At 40.6% G+C, this 14,353-nt stretch overlaps 1 protein-coding gene across 3 annotated transcripts in view; it reads right to left on the bottom strand.

Moving 5' to 3' along the window:
• Nucleotides 1–14,353, bottom strand: part of lrrcc1 (leucine rich repeat and coiled-coil centrosomal protein 1) — a 104,534-nt gene that overhangs the window by 23,452 nt on the left and 66,729 nt on the right. For all 3 annotated transcript variants that reach the window (XM_055633664.1, XM_055633665.1, XM_055633666.1), the window contains 3 exons: nt 7,978–8,163; nt 6,354–6,528; nt 948–1,111 (listed from right to left, as the gene is read on the bottom strand). In XM_055633664.1, the coding sequence (XP_055489639.1) occupies nt 948–1,111; nt 6,354–6,528; nt 7,978–8,163 (525 nt within the window). The remainder of the gene's footprint in view (nt 1–947; nt 1,112–6,353; nt 6,529–7,977; nt 8,164–14,353) is intronic.

Below are 14,353 nucleotides of genomic sequence, written 5' to 3'. Positions count from 1 at the left end.
TGCCAGATCTGCCACCTCCTCCCGGTAGGCCTTCTCATCGTTATCGGAGATCAGGCTCACCACCAGTGTCATCAGCAAACTTGATGATGAAGTTGGAGCTGAACCTGGCCACACATCATGTGTATACAGGGAGTACAGAAGGGGATAATACAAGAGGGGAGTACAGGCAGAGGACAATGTTAGCTGAGGGAAACTGACTGGATATCTAATCTCTGAACAACCAGAGGACACCAAGGCCTTTCTGATGGAGAAGGGAGGTGTAAAAGGACAGGATATCTATGGTGAAGATGAGGTTATGTGGGCCTAGGAATTGGAAGTTATTGAGGTGGTGAAGAGCATGTGGAGCTGATGTACCTCGGAAGGTACTGGACAAAGGGGACAGATATTTGGAGGTGTTCGATAGGGTAGGAGAAGGCAGAAAGAATGGGTCTGCCAGGGCAGTCCTTCTTGTGGATAATGATAAAGAGATAGAAATGGATGGTGTGGGGAAGCCTTTCAGCTTCTTGTGCTAGATCTTCCCCAACCAAACCAATATTCAAAGAAAATCTGCAATCCTCTCATTCTGGTATTTTGAACATCGTTAAAGCAATGGCCATCACTTCAGCTGTAAAGGCCACAACCTTTAGGATTCCCTGTACATGTCTCTTTCTGTTTTTTTCTAAATGCTCCTTAAAACCTACCTTACAGCAATTTTTGGTCACTTATCCAATACTATTTGTCAAATTTTATTTGATAAGGCTATGGTAAAATGATTATATGTGATTATCATGTGCAGTATTTTCACTGACATTATTTTTGTTGAAATGACTATAGGTAAGGCCAAAGTGTGAATAAATTTGACCTTTAGTGTGATCTAGATTTAATCATTATTCCTGACAAGCTATAACAGTGACAATTTATTTCTTATTTCCCAGCCTTTATTTTTTCTGTAAGTATGAGAAACTCACTTCTTTCAGTTTTCTAATAGTATCTGTTTGATCATCCACAATCTTGTTTTTGATCTTCAAAGCATTCATGTCTTGCTCATTCTGGCTTTTTAAGGATTCCATCTCAGAAGTCAACATTTCAATCCTTGCTTCAAGCCTTCCTCTGTCTTGTGCCAAAGAAGAGCCTGTGTAATGAAAGCAGTATGCTGAAAGGAACCACTCAGAGATGCAAAATTATACAAGGTTGACAGCTGTTTGCATTACAGTAGGCAGAGAAGCCAATTTATCTGCACCGAGTCTAATAAATACAATGCAAGTCCAATTTTAAACCTTGTGGATACAAATCCAATTTACCAATACTTTTTATGTATCTTCAAGTTGAGCCTATTAAGATCTTTATGATCTCTTCAGTGAATACAAATTTAACATTTAAAACAGCTGGAGAAAACATTTTCTATTCATCATTAGCATTTTAATCCTTTAATCCTGTTGCTGATTTCCACCATCCTTTGAAAATGTTCTAAAATTTATTAAAATATTCTTAATCTCAGTTCTGCTTATCTCGATTTTAATAGCATTAAGTTCATATGATAATTAGACCGGAAAACCCAGTATATTGGATATATTGTTTGAAAGGTTTATGATACATTCATTCTAAATGCTTTGTACTGTACATCGGTACACATGAGAATAAACTAATCTAAATCAATATGCAAACAGGACTCTTAGAAATTGTAAGAACAAGAATGAAAAAGTGAATGAGAATGTGAAATGTGGTCCAAGGAAACTACAAAGCTCAAAAACAGTTTGAGGCGAAAACTTAAATCGAACGAAGTATATAAGTACACGCTCGCCTCAGGGCACAGCAGCATTCATTTCCTGAGAACTGTTTGTGATCCGAACAGGCTGCAGTCCAAAATGTGGCCACAAACGGAGTTCCCAAACGGCAGACGATGCCTGCAGCAGCCGGCAAATCTATCCTGCTGGCCTCCCAAACACTTGTTCACATGCATGGCATGAACATAAATCAGGCGTTCGTCAGCCGGGGAGACACGCATCTCGATAAAGTGCCTCAAAGTGGTGGAAATATAGATACTGCCTGACCTGCAGAATACTACAAATATTTTCTCTATTTCCAGCATCTGCAGTATTAGTTATGAACTATTTTGTAAGGTGTGTTCCAAAAAGATGCTCGTCATCTGTGGGCGATTCAAAGTTGGAGTCGTTTTCCTTAGTTAAGTACTTCGGTGTAATATTTAAGGGACGAATATCAGAAGAGGCGAGTCCACAGTAATTGCAAAGAAGATGAACAGTACTACAAATGACTGTGGAAAACTGGTAAGCCAATTTAAAAGGAAAAATTGTAGGATCCAAGAACGTGCTGATTGTGTGAAGGGATTGGAGAATGGTGTAGTAGCCATTTTTGAAATGGGAGGCAGAGATAAAGAATAGAATTTAAAATCTTATCGAAAAGCCGTACTTCATTCTACAATAAAAGGCTGAACACAGACATTACTAAAATGAGGAATTGGGTTCAGAAAAAAAGAGGAAGTGTCAACATGCAAAGTGGAGAACATAATAGCAGCGATTTTGCAGTAAACAAATAGGCAGAGTTTCACTCTCCGTAAAGCCTCTAAAGAAAATAACATTGCTTATACCACAAGATGGCATTATAGTTTTACAAACAATCTTACGAACTTCAGAATAATTAAAAGATTCCTACAAATACATTGGAGTGCTCATAAAAAGATTAGCCATAGAGATATAATGTACATTTTACATAAAGCTCAATTTTTTATTGTATAAATAAATTATTTGTTACTAATTATTTTGTTGCAGCTATGTTTCACTGTCTTTTCTGCTTTCTTTATTGTTATTTGCAGATCATTCAGGTATTATTGTGTATACATTTCAATATTTAACAAATTCCCCTGCTGTTTCAAAGAAAAATGTAACACAAACATATTATTTACCCCATTTAACCAGCAGAGAGGAATTTCATGCAGACATTTTAAATATAATCACAATGGCAATAGCAAATTGGCCTTGATATAAAATTCAAGGATGAAGATAAAATGGCACGTTAATATTACATTACTTAGTCAATGAAGGACACATGGAAAAAGGTAGCCTTTGGGGTAATCTGAAGAAATGTCACTGGCAGGAATTCACAGAGCAAATCTGCACTTGGATAGCTGGATTCTCTTCCCAGTGACAGACAGAATGGAGGATTGCAGCAAGCTTACAGGGTGTGTAAGAAGGAACTGCAGATGCTGGCTTATTCCGAAGATAGACCCAAAATGCTGGAGTAACTCAGTGGGTCAGGCAGCATCACTGGATAAAAAGAATAGGCGATATTTTGGATCGTGACCCTTCTTCAGACTGAAAATAATGTGGGCAAGTGGGGGGAGTTAATTGGAGGCAAGAAAAGGCCAGAAGAGGGGAGAGGAGGGAATACAAGAGTTTACTTGGAATTAAAGAAATCAGCATTCATTCATACTGCTGGATTGTAAACTGCCCATGCAAAAATATGAGGTGCTGTTGATTCTCTGAGTGAGGAGTCTAACACTGACAAGTCACACCTTCCACTTCAGCAGAATAACTGAACATTATAATGGATAATGAGTAATGATAAACATTAGATAACTTCTTAGCAGTATTGTTTCAGTGCAATGTCTTACTTAGTATTAAGTATCGATATTGCAACTCGGAATGTATTTATTAGAATTCATTGCACTGTGGCTGCAAAAAGAAATTCCTTTGTTCCTGTACTTCACAAGAAATGGGATCATATCATATTGAATGATCTAATATGTCTAAGGAATCCTTTAGAATATGGTTTTCATTCTCTTTCTGTCCATCATTACAACTTTTCTCTATAAATCTTCCATTTATATACAAATGAATGTGAATGAAGAATAAATAAACTATTTACGGTGTAGGTGATTAGCATTACGCTTGTCAAGTGCAGAGAAGAGCAGAAACCTCACATTTTAGGGTGGAGATTGACAGATTCTTGATTAGTAAGGGTGTCAGGGATTATGGGGAGGAGGCAGCAGAGTGGGGTTGAGAGGGAGATGGATCAGATCAGCTGTGATTGAATGGCAGAGTAGATTTGATGGGCCAAATGGCCTAATTCTGCTCCTAGAACCTATGAACATTGTAAAAATGCCCACCTTGCATTTCTCAAATACCGATGTCAGTGATCCTTAGATAGGCTTTATAACATTTGTTGTTAAATGGGTCTATTGACCCTAAAGTGAAGCAGTAAGTTGACAGGGATATACAAGGTCTTACATATATATTTTTAAAAAGAAGAGCTGGTGAAATAGAGTTAAAAATTCAATCAGCAAATGTTTTCCTTGTCATTCAATTCAGTGGTCCAACATACTAGCGACGATGTGCACAACATAGAATGAGATCAGCAACAATGATATATTAGGTCTTCATGCCAAAGCTTTCAAAGGATTTTTTATATGCTGCTGATAAGGTCAAAGATTGAGAGTTTCTCTACCCGCCATTACCAAGCTAAGTGGCAGCTTGCTAATGAATTAAAATCAACACAAACTAAACAGTATAAATTCATGGCTGTCGCAATCACTCAATTCTGGGAGGCTATTTACGGAAGTGGAAAAAAAATAATACTGCAGATGCTGCAATCTGAACCAAAACTAAAATTATTGGAGTAACACAGCCTGCTAAGCAGCATCCGTGGAAAGAGAAACCAATTAATATTTGGGGTTAGGGGTTCTTGCTCAGAACCGGGGAAAGAATGGAGGATTTACGGTGTTCATGTAGTGCCTCGGAGAGGTTGAGGGCAAGATAAACAGTTTATAAAGATTGGTGACGACAGATCAGAACATAAGGAACATAACTATTAATAGTTAGTGAACCAGTTTAAAGGTACACGGTGAGAAAGTGTCATAAGCATGCCGAGGGGAAATGGTGAAGGAGCAGTCATCTGAAGATAGAATATTTTGTGTTCAATCCAAGGGGTTGAAAACTGCGGAGTTGTGAATGTAGCCCTTGTCCACACAAACCAGCACCGGCATTGACTGCATCTACATATCACGCTGCCCTGGAAAGCAGCCAACATACTCAAGGACCATTCAAATCCTGGGTAGAAGATACAAAGCTTGAAAGCCCATACCACCAGATTCAAGAACAACTTTTCCTCTACTATAGTCAGACTTTTGAACAGACTTCTCTTTTGCTGGGGATGAATTCCCTGATCTTCCAATCCATCTCGTTGCGTCCCTTGTACTTCAAAAAAAAATCTGCGTTTTCTCTATATTCTGCGCTTTGTTTCTTTTCTCCTCTTCCCCCACTACCTTGTGAACTCATGTACGGCATGATTTGCCTGGATAGCTTGCAAAAAGGTTGTTCACTATATTTCGATATGGCAACAATAATAAACCAATGCTCAATTCCAAAGGTTATTCATAACATGGATTTTGACAGTCCTCGCAGTCTCGAATGAACACAAACCCAATGCACAATTACAATTGTCAAGTTTTCAAGGTCCTTTGTTCTATCGCTGGACTAAATAACTAGTTACATAGACAAGTAAAAGGAAAATGCTAACCACTAATTATCTTCCAAGAAGAAATATGGAAAAGTAATCTACCTTCTATTTAAACCAGCATCTGCAGTTCTTTCCTACACAATAGAAAAGTAAGCTAGTTCTCTTTGGAGTCAAGATGCCTGCAAAATGACACATGTGGGAGATAGAATTTCATAAATACGATTCAATAATCCAAGACAATGAATAAAACAGTTCAGCATCATGTTGACAGCCTGCATGTCTCCTGATTGACTGTTCACCTGTCTGCCTAATAAAACCCGGTAGGACAGGAATTATTCTTAGCTCCTCATAACCTTGTAAATCAATACCCTAATGGAATGAACAAACCACACCTGCAGTGGGAACTCAAACAAAGCTGGTTAAGAACAATTTTGCTGCACTCTTCATATCCTCAAGATATTACAAAGGCCTCACAGCCAATTGTTTGAATTGTAACCGCAGATTTTCCTGATAAAAGCTTATTTCAATTCCACAAAATAATGCACATTCTGTTTGCGGAGGTTGATTATCCACAATATGCAACTAGAACACAAACTTAAAAAAAGCTGAATGGCATTTTACATTTATTTATATATAATTAAAAAATCAGTTGTCTCAGCATTTTCTATGCTTGCAGCTTTTAAAATAGTAATGCCATCACGCATATTTACCCTCTCAACTTGTTTAATTTCCTCACCTACATGACTCATGGGAATGTTAAAGCGTTTGTTATTTAAATATTTGGAGGAGTGATTGGTAGTAGCAATTTATCATTTTGTTGGATTTAAAGTTAAACGTGTGAAAGTTGATATTTAAATGCATATTTTTTTTCCCCAATTAATTTGGTTAAATAAAACCCTCACCTTGTTGAGCTAACTCATGTCCCCAGATCCTCCTTTCAGCTCGAAGGCCATCAATCACAGAGTCCTGTGCAGTTAGCTGTGTAATCAGTCTAGATTTTTCTTGCTTAAGTAGTTCAATCTGAACAGTTTTTCTGTTATCTTCTTCAGCTGTATGTTCAAACGCTCGGAATCGACTCTATGGTAAAATTAAGGACAATTTCAAATATTAAACTAGTTATAATAATCTAATAAGGCAATATCGGTCTCCCAGTCAGTCTCCATAACTAGGATTATAGCCATGGAGTTATATAGCATGAAAACAGGTCCTTCAGCCCAACTCATCCATCCCATCTAAGCTAGTCCCATTCACCAGAGTTTGGTCCATATCCCTCTAAACCTTTCGTATCCATGTACCTGTCTTTTAAATGCTGTTATAGTACTTGCCTCAGCTATGTCCTCTGGCAGCTCGTTTCATATACCCTCCACCTTACGAGTGAAAATGTTATCCCTCAGTTTCCTATTAAATCTTGCCCTGCTCACCTTCCTATATCCTCTGGTTTTTGATTCCCTTACTCTGGGTAGAAGACTTTGTGCATTCACCTTATCAATTCCCCTCATGATTGTATACACCTGTATAAAATAACCACTCAACCTCCTGTGCTCCAAGGAATAGAACCAACCTCCCTGTAGCTCAACCCCTCTAAGTCCTGGCAACATCCCCATACATCTTCCAGCTACACCCCTTCCAGTTTAGTGACATTTCTCTGCACTCTTTCCAGCTTAACGGCATTGAAGCACTTTTTATTTTAATCTCTTCCAACAAAATTACAGAGTTAATTGGCCATCCTCCAAAATGCCTTCATCAGATTGATAAGTTTCCAAATTTCATGATTTATTTTGCCAATCTACCCAAGATATATGTGGTTAGAACAAACTGGCAGAGGTAAAAGTTATTCAATTTTACCAAATGGCAGTGAAATACCTATTCTAATGCTATAACACTGTCCACATGGTAAGTACTGATATTTGTCATATTTTATGTTGCACTAAATTCCTAATATGCTCCACTAACTGTATAGGCAAACCCTTTCTCCAAGATCAATGTTGAATGACACCATTTTTTCATCTACAACAAAATTCAACCACTGGACACCTATTCTAAAATTGAAGACGTTTTGAGAAATAAAACGATATTCATAAAGTATGCAGTCTGATCCAGACAAATTGATTCATTTATTATACAGGTTGCTCAACATAAAACAGATTGAGAAATTCTGACTGTTTACGCATATGCATAGATAAAACAAAATTGCAATCTTGAGACGTTAAGTAGGAGACAGAAAAGGTTTGCAATATTTTATACATAAAATTTGGTTAGTTTGTGAAAAAGTAATAACAATTAACCTCCGAGATACATCAGAACTGACAATCTAAAAATCACTTTTTATGCTTCAATTGTGATTGACGTTCTATATTGCTTGTATGTTGCAGGGGGAGCATGAATAAACATGCTAAATGTGATTTTAACCATAGAAAAAGGGAACAGACCATAATGGAGAACAAGATAATATCAGTGCAAAAACATTTCAATTTCATTATTTTCAACATCAACTGAATAACTCAAACTATTCATATTCCAATTTACCTTTAGTTCTAAAATGGTTTCCTGTTTGGATTTTGCCAACTCTGCTATCTTAACTTTCTGTTCTTTCACCATGTTGGTGAGTTCCTGAACCAATGATCCCAATTGTTTTTCCTTCTGCTGTGCTTGAGCAAGCACCCCTTTATTGTTTGTTAGTTCTGCAGTCACGTGATCAAAGCCACTCTTTACCTGTAATTAAAAAAAATAGCAAAGACTGAACAGGATACAGATTACGTTTCTCTAGTCCCTTACTTGTTTGTGCAAAACTATTTAGCCTTGAATTCAATGCTAAATATTCTGCACTGCTCATCATCATATTTTTTCCTCAAGTGACTTGAGGATTCAAGAACAGAATGCAGCCTGAACATTGAGATTCAAACTTCAGTAGAGCGACATTATACTGAAGAAGACATTACACTGAATCTGAAGAGGGGTTCTGTCCCAAAATGTCACCCATCATTTTTCTCCAGATGGTGCTTGACCAGCTGAGTTACTCCAGTACTTTGTGTCTATCTACAACATTAACTTTGTATCTTAATTATATAAGAACTTCTTATAATGCAGATTCCCCAGATCAAAATCAATTTTCATCACATAGGACCACAAAGGTCTGGAAAAGCAGAACTATGCTCAATGACAATATGCAATAAATCTAAACTCCAGACAAGGCAAGGCAAGGCAACTTTATTTATATAGCACATTTCATACACGAGGCAGACTCAAAGTGCTTCACATAAAAACATGTCATACAATAAAATGAAATAATAAAATGAAATAAAATAGAAGAATTAAAAGAAAAGAAAAGCAAAATTAAAAATGCATTATATAAAGTGCAAAAGTTAAAAGTGCAATGTAGTTAAGATTTAGCTGAAAGCTAAAGTAAACATAAAAGTTTTCAGTCTTGTTTTAAAAGTGGTCAAAGTCGAGGCAAGTCTTAAATCTTCAGGAAGTTTATTCCAGCTATTTGTTGCATAGTAACTAAATCCTGCTTTCCCATATTTTGTATTTACTCTGGGAATCACTAACAGATTGGTTTCAGAAGATCTTAGCGGTGGTCTAGAAGGTTTATATAGTGGAAGCATGTCAGTGATATACTTTGGTCCTGAACCATGTAGTGATTTATAGGTGAGCAGCAGGATTTTGAAATCAATTCTCTGACATACAGGGAGCCAATGTAAGGATTTAAGAATTGGTGAAATGTGTTCAAATTTTTTGGTCTTTGTTAGAACTCTAGCAACAGCGTTCTGAACAAGCTGCAGCTACCTGACAGTTTTTTTCCGGAAGACCTGCAAGGAGACCGTTACAATAATCTAGCCTACTAGTAATAAAGGCATGTACAAGTTTTTCTAAGTCTTGAGCTGACATGATTCCTCTTAATCTTGCTATGTTTTTGAGGTGATAGTAGGCAGATTTTGTTACTGATTTGATGTGACTGTCGAAATGTAAATCTGAATCCGTAATAACCCCAAGATTTCTGGCTTTGTTTGAAGTTTTCAGCGACAGAGAGTGAAGGTGTTGGGTTACTTTAAGCCTTTCTTTTTTAGCACCAAAAACAAGCAGAGAGAGTTAGGTTCAGTTATATTATAAACAGGAATATTTATTCCTAATTTGAAAACATATTATTTTCCCTCCTTCAGCACTTGATTTTGAGCAGCAAAAAAGGCGTATGGTATGTGAAAGATACGTGGTCAGTCTCCAAAGGGGCATTGCAAGGCAGATGCTGAGAGGATAATTCCCCCTTTAGGGTAAGCAAGGACGAGAGGATATTTTCAAAATTAGGTTCCATCTATTGATGAAGAAGAATTTCTTCTCTCAGAAGATCTCTGACTCAGGCAGCTGCAGAGGATGAATCAACTAACACATTCTACGCTGACAGGCAGATTTTTTTTTTTGGACAATCGGGAGTGGAAGGTTATGGAGAACGGGCACCAAAATAGAGTTGAGGTCAGATCAGCCAAAACCTTACTGAATGGCAGAACACACCTGAGGCACCATAGATAACTCTTGCTATACCTATTAACAGTTTTATAAAAACTATTTCAAGTAAATTAAACTAAACTATAGAGTTTCAAATGCCAAAGTGAAAATTAAGTTTAATATCATGAAGTTATTCAGTATTCATACAGAGGGGTTAATACTTAGTATAGACTTCCAATAGAAGTGTGAGGCAAAACCCACAGAATAATTTAACAAACAAGAAAGATTGTTGAGAAAGATTGTGGGAAACTACTAGTTGGATAAATTGAAACGGATCACAGAGCCTCATGACCCTGTGGTATTAAGAATTCATGGATTTTAAAGGTCAGAATATTTCAAATGCTGGTTTATTTTGCTTAAAAATTCAAAATATTATTCATTTTCCAGAAGCATATGAGCTTCTTTGGCAATGAGACTCCTGTTTATTATTTTTTTAACTCTTCTCACGAGAAAAGTTTGACTTTGCATGACAGTCACTGGTTAAGTGTCAAGTATTTAATGTAATAATACATAAGGTCATTTTTTCTCAGCTGAAAATATAATTAGCTCAGAAGTTTCAGTTTGTGCCATATGCCTTTCCTTCTCCTTTAACCTGCTAATAGGTTTCGGTTTGAATTATTTATCCACTACCTTTTTATAAAGGTTATTATTAGCTTTGCTTCAATCTTTATATTTGATATCTGCATAAAATATTCGCAATTTCTCCCCCTGTTCCTTTTATGCTTACTTTAAAACTCTTTCCTTAATTTACCCTCAGTCTGCATAAATAACTGTACTAGCTGGGGTGGGGGCTTCGGGAGGAGGAACACACACACACAACTGTTGAGATTGAGCCTGGATGACTAGCTTCATGGAAGGAATCAGAGGGTGATGTTTCAGAAAGAACTGCAGATGCTGGTAAAATCGAAGGTGCTGGAGAAACTCAGCGAGTGAGGCGGCATCTATGGAGAAAAGGCATTGGCGACGTTTCGGGTCGAGACCCTTCTTCAGACTGATGGACAAAGAGAGAATGCAGGGGGAGACAGTGGGACTAGTGGGAGAACTGGGAAGGGGGACGGGGGACGGAATGAAGAGAGAGAGCAAGGGCTACCTGAAGTTAGAGAAGTCAACGCTCATGCTGCTGGGGTGTAAACTATCCAAGTGAAATATGAGGTGCTGTTCCTCCAATTTGCGCTGGGCCTCACTCTGACAATGGCGGAGGCCCAGGACAGAAAGGTCAGATTGGGAATGGGAGGGGGAGTTGAAGTGCTGGACCACCGGGAGATCAGCTTGGATAAGACGGACTGAGCGGAGGTGTTCAGCGAAATGATTGCCGAGCCTGTGCTTGGTCTAGCCGATGTAGAGGAGTTGACACCTGGAACAGCGGATGCAGTAGATGAGGTTGGAGGAGGTGCAAGTGAACCTCTGCCTCACCTGGAAAGACTGCTTGGGTCCTTGGATGGAGTCGAGGAGGGAGGTAAAGTGACAGGTGTTGCATTTCTGAGAAGGGTCGGTTTGGGTGGGAAGGGACGAGTTGACCAGGGAGTTACGGAGGGAATGCTCTCTGCGGAAAGCAGAAAGGGATGGAGATGGGCAGATGTGGCCAGTGGTGGGATCCTTTTGGAGGTGGCGAAAATGTTGGAAGATTATATGTTGTATACGACGGCTGATGGGGTGGAAGGTGAGGACAAGGAGGATTCTGTCCTTGTTACGAGAGGGGGAGGGGGAGTGAGAACGGAGCTGTGCGATATCAAGGAGCCTCATCTATAATGGAAGAGGGGAACCCCCGTTCCCTAAAGAATGAGGACATCTCCAATGACCTGGTATGAAAAACCTTGTCCTGGGCGCAGGTGTAGCGTAGATGGAGGAATTTGGAGTAGGGGGATAGAGTCCTTACAAGAAGAAGGGCAGGAAGAAGTGTAGTCAAGGTGTCTACGGGAGTCAGTGGGTTTGCAGTAGATGTTGGTCAATAGTCTGTTTCCTGTGATGGAGACGGTGAGATTAGAAATGATAGGGACATGTCAGAGATGGTCCACGTGAATTTGAGTGCAGGATGGAAATTACTGATGAAGTTGATGAAGTCAGTGAGTTTTGCATGGGTGCAGAAGGTAGCACCAATGCAGTTGTCAATGCAGCGGAGGTAGAGTTCGGGGATAGGGCCAGTGTATGCCTGGAACAGGGATTGTTCGACGTACCCTACAAAGTGACAGGCATAGCAAGGGCCCAAGCCAGTGTCCATAGCTACGTCTTGGATCTGGAGGAAGTATTAGGAGTCGAAGGAGAAGTTTGTGAGGGTAAAGTTCAGCTTTCAGTAAAGTTCACTAGGCGGAGGAGGATATTGGTGGACAGAAATTGGCTGGTTCTGCGTGTGAGGAAGAAACGGAGGGCTTTAAGACCTGGTTGGGGATGGAGGTGTAGAGTGACTGTGAAGATGAGGGAGTGGGGGCCTGGAAAATGTAAGTCATTAAAGATACACAAAGAGCATGTGAGGTGTCTTGGACGTAGGTATGGGAGGGATTGGACTGGGGGGGGGTGAGGATAGGATAGTCGAGGTATGTGGAAATTAATTCGATAGGACATGAACAAGCAGAAACAATGGGTCTGCCAGGACAGTTCTGTTTGTGGATTTTGGGGAGAAGATAAAAATTGGGCCATGCAGGGCAGGGGAGCGATAAGGCAGAGAGCCGGAAGTGATGAAGTCAATAATGGTGTATGATATTAAGGCCTGGTGCTCGTCTGTGGGGTCATGGCCAAACGATGAGTAGGAGGAGGTGGTTGTGAGTTGTCACCTGGCCTCAGTCTGGTAGAGTTCAGCGCGCCAGACCACCACGGCATCTCCCTTGTCGTCGGGTTTGATTATCAAGTCGTGGTTGCCGCAGAGTGAGCAGAGGGCTGTACGTTAAGGGGGGGAGAGGTTAGAGTAGGTAAGGGGAGTGGAAGATTTGATGTTGTTGATGTTCCGCCGGCAGTTGGAAATGAAAAGGTACAAAAAGGGTAGAGAACTAATTGGGGAAGTCCAAGAGGAGACGGGATCAATCAATCAGTTTTATTCGTCACTTGCACATAAAGTGCAAGCGAAATGAATTTGCCAGCAGCAGTACAATGAAACAGAACACACAGAAACACAATAAAAATTTAACACAAACATCCACCACAGCATTCAACACTGGTGGAAGGCACAAAATTTGGCCAGTCCTCCTCCATTTTCCCCTGTGGTTGGGACCTCAAACCTCCACAGCCGCCGCTGCCGGCGTCCAGATGAGTAAAAGTCAAGGTAAGTCCTGTATCGGTGCCTCCCCCATCGGAGACCGCGGCTTCAAGTTGGTGTAGGCCGCAGGCTGGCGGTCGTAGATTTAAAGTTCCCGCCGATCCGCAGCCAGAAACACCGCAAACCGCAGGTCCAGCAGTCAAAGCTCCTCTTCAGGGGTCCCCGACGAGGGACCCCGCTCCTGATGGTAAGTCCTCGCTGCGCCCGCGGTAGAAGTAGGCCGTGAGCCGGCGGTGGGAGCTTCTTCTCCTCCCGGTTCCCTAACGAGGGATCCCAGGCTGCGGACGCCGCGCCAGCTGGAATCTGCAGACCGCGGCTTCAGGCTGCCGCGGGTCAGGGAACGGAGCGCACCCCTCCGGCGAGCCCCGGCGAGGGCTCGCCCGCTCCACGCCGAGAGTCACCCGCTGCTGAAGCCCCTGCTGCGTCTCCGGGAAAGGCCGCACCGATCCTCGATGTTAGGCCACGGGGGAGGCGACATGGAAAAAGTCGCCTCTCCGTGGAGGTGGGGACCTAAGAGGTTTCCCCCTTACTCCCCCATACCACCCCCCGCACAAATCACACAGAGAAGCATTAAAAACATACATTTAAACACACTAAAAAAATAAAAAAAGCTGAAAAAAACTGACACGCTGCTGGCAGGGCTGCCGGCTTGCAGCGCCCTCCACCGACCTCAATGGATGGAGGAATGACTGGCTTCATGGAAGGAAGCAGAGGGTGATGGAGTAAGGTTGTATCCAAACACAGGCAGGTGGGACTAGTATAGAAGAGGAAGAAGGGTCTCAACCCGAAACATCACCCATTCTTTCTCTCCAGAAATGCTGCCTGACCCGCTAAGTTACTCCAGCATTTTGTGACTACCTTTGATTGAAACCAGCATCTGCAGTTCTTTCCTCCATATAGAAGAGGCATGATGGTTGATGTGCACAAGTTGGGGTGAAGGGCTATGACTCTCTACGACTGGAACTATGTAGTAACTATATTGACACTGCTGCGCCACTGTGCTGCCCATATCGTTAATTTGTAGAAATTTGCACTCAGTTTTGGCAGTTCTGATTAAAAGTTAGTGACTTGAAACATTGTTTCTCTCTCTGTATGTTTTGGCTGAACAGTGTACCAACAGGAGGAAATTAGATTTTTTTTGTTTTTTTTTCCTAA

This window comes from Leucoraja erinacea, chromosome 4 (assembly GCF_028641065.1).
Source record: "Leucoraja erinacea ecotype New England chromosome 4, Leri_hhj_1, whole genome shotgun sequence".
NCBI classification, from domain to species: domain Eukaryota; kingdom Metazoa; phylum Chordata; class Chondrichthyes; order Rajiformes; family Rajidae; genus Leucoraja; species Leucoraja erinaceus.
The sequence above is the reverse complement of the archived record's forward strand: the minus strand, read 5'-3'. Positions and strand labels throughout refer to the sequence as shown.